This window comes from Sardina pilchardus, chromosome 11 (assembly GCF_963854185.1).
Source record: "Sardina pilchardus chromosome 11, fSarPil1.1, whole genome shotgun sequence".
NCBI classification, from domain to species: domain Eukaryota; kingdom Metazoa; phylum Chordata; class Actinopteri; order Clupeiformes; family Clupeidae; genus Sardina; species Sardina pilchardus.
In genome coordinates this window covers 23,415,700-23,425,726 of record NC_085004.1, presented here as the reverse complement: position 1 = coordinate 23,425,726, position 10,027 = coordinate 23,415,700, and the positions used below count along the sequence as shown (strand labels likewise).

The following is a 10,027-nucleotide window of genomic DNA, read 5'->3' as shown; positions in this document are numbered from 1 at the left end:
ATGAGGCAGCACAAAACCCAGGATTTGTTTATAACATCACAGACCATTAACTCAGGAGAACAGTTACAGCCGTGTGCATTTGGGGGAGTCTACGTGTTTGTACGTGTGTGTGTGTGTGTGTGTGTGTGTGTGTGTGTGTGTGTGTGTGTGTGTGTGTGTGTGTATGGGTGTGTGTATGGGTGTGTGTGTGAGAGAGAGAGTGTGTGTGTGTGTGTGTGTGTGTGTGTGTGTGTGTGGAGGGGATTGCTAATTAGAACCAGAGATAATTAAAAGTATATATCTTTCTCAATGACATCATGCTGCACTAGATCATATTTGGCCGGGGGGCTGCTCTTCAGTCTCGTGCCCAGGATTTAATACTGCGTGAGCGAGCGCGGAGCAGAGTGCACTGGAGCGGCGGAGAGGGAGATGAGAGAGGGGGAAGCCCTGGAAAAAGGAGGGCAGAGGCGGCGTGGTGTGGTGTGGTGTGGCGGAGCTGGGACCTGGGGCCCGGAGCCCGGACTCGTACGGGGCCGGTGAGTGGGCAGGGAAGGGGAAAGAGAGCAGACAGGCTGGAAAGCCCAAACGGCTCCAATCACATCACACCCAAACAAAACACACACACACACACAGCCCCCAAAATCCCTTCAGACACTTTACACTGCACTGTTAACAGTCCACTCTGTGATACGTATTTAACTGTACATTTATACAGTGCAACACAGGGCACCATATGTGTTTTCAAGTTTTTATTTTTCTACTCCCATGTATGACAAAATAAATTATACAATGATGTACTGACAGTTATTTCTCCTTGTAGTGCTGCATCGCTGTAAAATATTTTATCACTGCTTCAAATATTAAAGATAATTCAGATATCCAGTTCATCTGTCTTCCTTAGCGTAATTTCCAAGTACTTTCATAGATTTATTATTTCCCTTTTTTTACAGCTTTAATCCCACAACTTTTTATATGCTCTGTTTTTACTTGTATCTGGAGTAAAACAAGCTTTACTCTGCTGAAACGAACACCTAAGCCATAGTAAATATTTCTGCTGTCGGCTGAAACAGTGTATTGGCGCAGTGTACATACCACTACACACACTGCACTTGCCCATGACAAAGATCAGCCTTTTCTGCAGCCTGCAACGTGCGCTGCTCCACCAAGATGCAATTCATCACCACTCGACAAACACCCGGCCTTGATAATCTAGTCGGACAGTGTTAAAATACGAAGGCCGACGCCCCACCCACGGTCAGGTATGCAGTGCACAGTCACTGGCAGCAGGAGTGGCGTGTAGCAGGGTGAAAAATATGGGTTCACCACTGCAGGAGGATAGCATGAGAGGGCTGGGGTGGGGGGGTCATGACTGCACCCCCCCCCCCCCCCGCACCCCTCTCAATGTGTGGGCCAGGTGTTAGTACTCGGCTGGAGGTGGGGCGACACCCCACCCTGCTGCCCTACAACCCCACCCAGGGGCTCTGTTTAAAGGCTCGCCCCCTGCCCCTCTCTGAGGCACTGAAAAAGGGGGCTCCTTCTCCCCGTCTGATAAATGACCTTGGTCACTTGCTGTGTCGGGAGAGACTTCTACTCTCTCTCTCTCTCTCTGTCCTCTTCCTCTCTCTTTCTCTCTCTCTCTCTCGGTCTCTCCCTCCCTCTCTCTCCCTCTTTTATTGCCCTCCCTTGATGTTAAACAGGATGTCTCCATGGATACAGTTGTAAACAGATGATAACAAGCCCTCGGCCCTTTAAAGCTCATATGAGTGGTGGAGTTTACAGGACGGGTGCAGTGCAGGACCAGTGCAGCAGCAGCCACAGCAACAGCAGCAGCAGCAGCAGCCCAGGGCAGTCTGCAGAGGTAAGAGCTGCGGGACTTTACTCTCCTTACTGTGCATGTGTGAGAGTCTGCGTGTGTGTGTGTGTGTGTGTGAGTGAGTGTGTCCAGGGGTATGCTGCTGCTTCTCGCTGCCTCCTGTCTCGCTGTCACCCTCCGAGGTTAAGACTGCACAGACGCATGCATGCACTCCAGGGCTGGGGATGGACGACCGCTTCCAGCGTGAGCCATCGGATTTGTGTCAGCATCAATAATTCACTGCTGCACTGTCGGAGCTGCACACCATCACTCAAGGCTTTCGCATGCAACAAAAGGCAGAGTGGGTTTTTGGAGTGCACTGTCCTGGAGCTTGTCTCAGTGTGATTTCGTGTCACTCCATGTGTGCTGGTATGCTGTAATGCACTGCCACTGATCAGACAAAATGAGTTGTGTGCTGCCAATAATTATTTGTGATAGACATTTAATTACGATTTGAACCAATTTGGAAAAAAAATATCAATGTTAACTAGCGATTTGTCTACTGATTTCCTTGTTACATGACACTATCTTTATTGTCAGTATCTCACTTTAAATACTTTAGATATATTAAATGGCAGGTTGCTGTGAGGACACTATAATAACAAAACATTTAGATTTTACCAGATGCAATTTAATCTAAATTGCATATGTGCAAACAGGAAGGAAATCTTTTTTTTTTTTTTTTTTTGTGATGGAACTTTAACTGCTTTTCTTATCAGTGCAATCACAGGTATACAGCAACAACAATACACAGTAACAGGGAAAGACAGGTTGAAGCTAACTCACTTTTTTTAAACATAGCGTGCTTTCTATCATTGATTTCAGACTTGGCTAATGCACGCGGAGACTGTACAGTTCAGTAGGACTGCTTTAAAAGAGGGTGGGGATAGTCATAATGCAATGCAATGCAACACTTCTGATTTCCAAAGTTGATTATGAAATTACACCTCCTGTAAACTGTTCTTACCACACAGCTGTTCTGATGAAGACACTCCACACACTAGAGATACTATTCACTTATTTTCAGAATAGCTATGAAGCAACTCCCAGGCATTTCAAATACGCATACAGTACGTACGTGTGATGAAACTCAAAACCTGACCAAACCCTCTGTTGTTCATGAAGCCTTATGTACTGTATGTATAGTAACAAAGTTATCCTCCTTTAACACACACACACACACACACACACACACACACACACACACACACACACACACACACACACACACACACACACACACACACACACACACACACACACACACAGCGTGAGTTTACACTCTTGGTCGCTGTGTGTCTAAATCACTAGCAGTGCATTCAGGGGGGAAAAAACAATGGGATTTTGGTTTAGTGTCTGTGTGGTGCTCCACAATTGGCCCTGCCAAACCAAGCCCAGCTCAGCAGTGTGTGCTTCCAGACTACGAGCCCCTCTGCTGGATCCCAAACTCACATCCCAGGGGTGCTGAGCTCCATTACGTTACATTACAGCATGGGTTCTCTGAGACAGTGGAACTGATTAAATTTAATTTGCTGAATTCATTCGGTACGGATGTTTGACAAACTCCAGCAAAATAGTCTCTCTCTCTCTCTCTCTTTCTCTCTCTGTGGCTTTCCCACAACAAATAGCCTTAGTTTTCTTCAGAGTTTTCCTGGATTGACTTCTAAGACATTTATTTTGTGTGTGTGTGTGTGTGTGTGTGTGTGTGTGTGTGTGTGTGTGTGTGTGTGTTGGGGGGGCGGGGTGTAAATTTATCAATTGCAATCCATGGCAAACCAATATGCTCCTGGAGTTTTCCAGCTCCTGAGGACTTAATCTCTAAGATACACACACTACCGCGACTCGAGTGCCAAGGCGCACACACAGAATCAGGATCCACAGGATTAAAAAAGCGAAAGCCTGCAGAGCAGCCCGGTCCATGGCATGGCCGAGGCGTGAAGACAGGAGGAGGAGGCTGGCTGGCTGGCACTCACAATGTGCTCTTTATTCTGCTGCTGCTGCCTGTGTTTGGGTAGCCTGAGCTGAGCAGGGCTGAGCTGGTCTGGGCTGGGCAGGGCTGGGCACTCCTGAGAGGCTCTCCGTTCTCATCCACATGACAGGAGAGTCACTCACTCCTACAGAGACTTTGCAAAAACACTTCCATTTTCAGAGAGCAAAACAGGCTGCACAGTGTCAGTCTGTTTTCCTGTCATTCATTTCTACTGATAAGGCTATGATAAGATAATGGTGGTGCAGATGTGTGTGGTAATTAGTTCATTTAGTGATAGGGCTTATCAAGAAATCTCTTTTGTCATATCTCTCTCACTCACGTGCATACAACCTAATAATAATTTTTTTAAAAAACCACTCACAAAATTGAAAGAATGTCCAGTGTATAGTGAGTGTGAAAGAGAGAGAGAGAGAGAGAGAGAGAGAGAGAGAGAGAGTGCAGATGGACGTGGGTGGACCTCCCACCAGAACTGAGTCCAGTCCAAGCCCACCCACTGCCACAACACCTCCTCATCACCTCTCTGTGGAGCCCCGCTCTGCCAAGTAGCTGAGCTCCATGCTCAAATATTCGACAACAGAAACCCCCGTGAACTTCACTGGGACAATCAAACCATCAGCAGACGACACTTACAAGCTTGCACTTGACAGTGAAAAAGAGCTGCTGGTTTTCGCCACTCAAAGTGACAGCTGACATTCACTCTGTGGATGTATGTATGTGTGTGTGTGTGTGTGTGTGTGTGTGTGTGTGTGAGGCCGGTTGTTTGAGCAGCGAGGCACGGCCCTGGGCTGACAGGGGCCTGCGATGGCATTCCTGGCTGCAGGTTGCCATGGCAATGTAGTCTGGTTGGGATTGCATCACCACCACACCACGTGTGTAAGCAAAAGTACGGCACTTGAACAAAAAAAAAAACAGGGTGAGGTCATGTCTCACACAGGACTACAGTGCGCGCGCACACACACACACACACACACACACACACACACACACACCACACCACACCACACCACTTTACTATGGGAACGAGAGGAAGGCAACAAGCAAGAGTGAGAGAGAGAGAGAGAGAGAGAGAGAGAGAGAGAGAGAGGGAGGGAAAAGAAGGAGACTGCTCAGGGCAGTGCAATTTTCACATGAGTCTGCTGGGCCCTGCCCTTTCATTACCCAGCGCCTCCCCCTCTGATGAATAAACAGCCCTCCCGCTCCGCTCCACTCTGCGCTCGCCGTGATTAAGAGGCTGCTTGACACCACACTGCCCTCTAATCAGCACCTCGGGGGCGGAGGAGCGCCTCTCATCCAGATGATGTGTTACTGTTGGCAGCTGCCTCTGGACTTCCATTCACCTTGTGTGTAAAATGCGCCTATTAGATGATTGCTGAAAGCAGCGTTCGTCTGTGTGTGTGTGTGTGTGCAAATGTTTGTGTGAAAGAGTGATATCAAAAATCTCTCCTGGATGGTAGCGAGGTGGTGAATTGGTGACACCGTGTATAAACACCCATTCACATGGCATCACTCAGTGTGGGGTTTCGCTTGAGTCGACGAATTTCACACCAGACACCACCGACACAGACGCTGACATGGGATCTGAGCTAGCAAGCAATTAGCGTTAGCATTGTTGTCTAACTGTCCCTGAGGCAGAGAATCAGACGTCCATCTGCTCACATCAGCTTACTCATTTCCTGGCACACTTCTAACACTACGCCGATGCTTTCCAGTGGTGGTGATTAAATGTGAGAGCTCAGAGTAGCCTGCTGACCGTATGCTCAGTTGTTTGTTTGTTTGTTTGTTTGTTTGTTTGTCAGGGTTTCGCAGGATGGCTGAGAGCACAGACATGGAGCAGCTTCTGACCTCCTTCAAGAAGTTTGCCATCCACGGAGACACCAAAGCCACCGGCAAGGAGCTGAACGGCAAAAACTGGGCCAAGCTCTGCAAAGACTGCAAGGTCATTGATGGCAAGGGTGTCACCAATGTGGATGTAGACATCGTCTTCTCAAAAGTCAAGTGAGTTACTCCCTTTCGTCTATACATGTAATTACACTGTTTTACTTTATTTAGGATGATATGAAAACCAAGAAAACTTTGATAAAGAAAAAAAGAGTAAAAAAGTTGGAATGAATAAAGACAGCCATGTCATTTACGGGGAAAGGTATACTTTTGTGACGGCTTATTTTACTTCCTCACATTGGTAGAGCAAAGACGTCAAGAGTCATCACTTACGAAGAGTTCCAGAAGGCTCTAGAAGAGTTGGCACCCAAGCGGTTCAAAGGAAAAAGCAAAGAAGAGGCTCTGAAGGCCATGTACCAGCTGATAGAAGGGAAGGAGCCCACTAATGCTGGAGTTACGGTGAGATGTACAAAGTTACAGTCACACCTGCAACAGCTCACATCTACAATATTTCATTAAAAAGTACTACTACTGTACTTGCTATGTTGGTCTGACGAGAGAGAACAGACCTCAAAAGAATATTAGTGGGGGCTAGATGGACAGATTGGATCAGATAGATCATGTATTCATCCCAAAGGACATTTAGTGAAATTTGCTGTTGTTATCTGATCATGCCTGTAAATAGACAGAGGTCCTATCCGTCCAAAGATGTAATACAGTTATACGTAACATCATTAGTCTCTTGTTGCTCACATAAAACAAATGCTAACCTAATAACACTAATCTCGACCACCTGAGAAAACTTAACATCGCCAACCACTTATACTGGATCTATAAAAACAAAAAGTAATGACACCTGAATGTGCTACTGTTCCACTCCATAACACGCATCCAGACTGACGTGTAGCCCCCGTAATTGGTGTCAACCACCATGGGCGCTTGGAGCCATGAGGGTGTGTATTAAACACTTCAGATAAGAAGGATAGAGATGTCGGGGATGATGTGCACTCAAAGCTGTGGTGAGGGGCGGAGAGAGGCGCCGGATCGCAAGGGAAGATAATTGAGGCGACTGCTCTCCAATTTGCTACCTCATCCAAACCACCTCAGTGCTCTGGCGAGGCTCACTTCCACAGCAATTCATTACGGGTGACATCATCGGTAATGACACGCCAGGCCTGATTTATGTGGCGGCTCGCGGTTATTGTGACAGCTGAAAACCCTGAAGGCTATGTTCGAACTCGACACAACAATTTTCAAGCTGCAATATGTCAGAGGTTAAGAGTTTGAGGTCTTTCACGGTGGAGATGCCAAAGTGAGATTTTACATCAGAGGTTCAGTAAATGCCTCACATTCGAGAGCAATGTCTGACTCTGCAGCCTATGAACTCTTAATATCTATGTACAGAAGCACACAATATTGTTACGTTCTTTTTTAAGAGTTGAAACACACGGGGTCTTTGCTGACACAGGAGTGATGAAATTCATTCAATGTCTATCGGTCAGAATTCTACTATTCTTGAGATACAGAAACATAATTTAATGACACTAGAGGGCAGTGAATATCTAACACATCAACATAATACAGTACGTTTAGCGGAACACCTGTTCTACCATCTGAACGGCCGAGCTCAGGAGCAGGTAATCTTTTCTCCCCTCTCTCTGTCTCTTTCTGGGCTCTGTTCACACAGCTCGCCTCTGGTCCTTACCAACAACAACAGCCTGTGCTGGCAGATGGTGTTTCAGGAGTACTGACAGATTTACATACTGCAAGAGAGATTAGAAATGGTGGCAAGACAAGAACAGCCATGCCTGATGATGATTGTGCAAAAGATCATAGCGTGTTGCAAAAGATGACACTCATTAAAGACAACCTATAAACCATGGCCAATGAGTCTCCAAAGTCAATAAAAAAGAGAAAACCGCACATATATATTCATAGTCCCTTTTAACACATCAATCCAAATAATTACAGAGTAGGTTACATAAATCTCATTAAAACGGTACAAATGGTACAAAACAAATGCATCAGCGATGATGTATTATTCATCACTTACTGATTTATTACTGTTTTCACATTTTTCAGAAAGTGGCCAAAACTGGAGCGGTTGACAGACTGACAGACACCACCAAGTACACAGGCTCTCATAAGGAGCGTTTCGACGACACCGGTAAAGGCAAAGGCAAGGCCGGCCGGGAGGAGTTGGTGGAGAACACAGGTTACGTTGGTGCCTACAAGGAAGCTGGCACCTACGACGACAAGACCAAGGACAAGTAGGCCTGACGATCAGCCAATCGATCGAGGCAGAGATCACAGGAAGGAAGAAAGCAGAAGAAAAGATCGGAACTCATTCTTCAGCATTTAGGTCTGGACCAAAACAGCCGAACTTTGACCCCGTAAGATGTCCGCCAAGCTGACCAATGGGGATATGATCCCCTGACCAACTGGGATGTGGTGATTGTCAAATCTTTGAATCTTGAAGATGTTCTACAGCTGCAAAATGTTGTCTAACTAGGAAGTATTGTACCAGTACTCTAAAAGGGTGGGAAAGCACAACGAAGCCTAGAGTTCAACAGGAGAATAAGTTGAAATTGGGTGATTCCACTTAAAATCTCAACCAAATTGATTTAAAATGTATCCATATTTTGCAGCTTGAAATGTGCGCACTGTGTCAATGAGTGAAAAATATGCCCCCTAAATACTGTATGTCTGTGCAGCAAAGGTTCACCAGGAATGCAATTAAGAAACAAACAAATAATGTGACCCATGGCAGATTTTTTTTGTCTGAAAAGCAAGACACTATATGCTATTCACTTTATGAATGCGGCAAATACGATCAATTCTCCACAAACCAGAGAAGCACGATGACTGCACTTCAGTCTTACAGCTTTGTGTCTACTTTCAAACTTGCTTTTTATTCCTCGGATATAATAGCTAACACAGCATGTTTTCCCTCAGAAAATTTGTGTATGCTCCATGTGTTATAAATTTGACTTCTGTTTTTTTTCCTGACATTTACTTGTGCTCTGGAGAAGTTGTAACTGGAAAAAAAATGCATGTATCAAAAAGTTTTTTTTTTTTTTTTCACTTTTGTTGTGTGTTAATAATTCTGGCCAGGTTTACAGTCCATGTTGTATGACAGATAATAAAGTTGGTTGTTGCATATAAAATGAGTGCTACGGTTTTCACTATAAAATGAGCTTTCTCCTCCCGACTTGTTTCAATGTTCACATTTTATAATAAATGATAGCAATGTAGCATGGAAAACAATGTTCACACGAAACAAATTCTAATTTCCATCTGAATTCTCTTCAGAAGTAATGTCAACCAAAGGTAATCATTTCACTGACAATTTTGCACTGCGCACCAAATGACTTAAATCCTCACAAAGAGTGAAGCACTTCATGTGAAATCCAATAAGGATACAAAAAAAGAACAGTGCTTCAGAAATGCACAGCCTACCATAATCGTTCCTAAGTAAATTAGAAAATAACCACAGTCGAAAGTCAGAGGGTGTTGGGGGGTTGTGCAACAAGCTAAGAATTTCTCCAAATTAAATTTCTGCCCACTTTTCACTGTCTGTTCTGCTATTCGCAGTCAGTTTGACATTCAGGAAGTAATGTAGCCTTGCCGTATTTCATTCCTCGTTGCTTGGCTGTTGTGCACCAGGACAACCGTCCACTCGCTAGTTGCAGTACACTTTGTAAGTCAGTTATGACCCTCTCGAGTGGACGAATAAATGTAGGAAGTCGGAGAAACAGCCTATAATCTCAGGTTACAGTCACAAACCTGCCTGAGTGCTCCCGCTCGAGGAAGCATTTGGACACAGAAATAACACATCTGCCACGGTACGCCCTGTAGGGAAGGGCTTCAGTGTTCTGCCAGTTCCACTCAGCCACAAGGAGGGAATTGTGACTTGAGGATGGACGAGACACTCTCCGCTGCCCACTAGCAGGGTCTAATGTTCCACAATAACATCAAGCTGGGTGGGCATTGGTGTGTGAGTCTGTGTGTATGTGTGTGTGTGGAAGAGAGAGACAGAGAGAGAGAGAGAGAGAGAAAGAGAGAGAGTGTGTGTGTGACCAGTCTTGCTACTAGCAGCATGCGCTGCCTCTCTCCCAGCCCGAGTGGAGCAGCAGACCTCGGTCGCTCCGCAGCAGCAGCCCCAGCTAACTGCGGGGGGAGAGGAACAGGAAGCTGACGCGAGTCCCTTGTCGTCATGGCAGCCCAAGCCGTACACAAAATAACACTTCGGCACCTGGCTCCAGCCGTCCTCCTCTCCCTCCACTGTTTGTAACCAAACACACACACTTCATGGCAACGCTTGTTTG

At 45.8% G+C, this 10,027-nt stretch overlaps 1 protein-coding gene across 1 annotated transcript; it reads left to right on the top strand.

Moving 5' to 3' along the window:
- The first annotated feature begins 1,709 nt into the window (after positions 1-1,709).
- tppp3 (tubulin polymerization-promoting protein family member 3) lies at positions 1,710-8,866 on the top strand. The gene is made up of 4 exons (XM_062549887.1): positions 1,710-1,837; positions 5,618-5,816; positions 6,005-6,158; positions 7,782-8,866. Exons 2-4 carry the CDS (start codon positions 5,629-5,631, stop codon positions 7,971-7,973), a joined length of 534 nt encoding a protein of 177 aa, XP_062405871.1. The 5' UTR covers positions 1,710-1,837; positions 5,618-5,628; the 3' UTR covers positions 7,974-8,866.
- Positions 8,867-10,027: the final 1,161 nt, after the last annotated feature.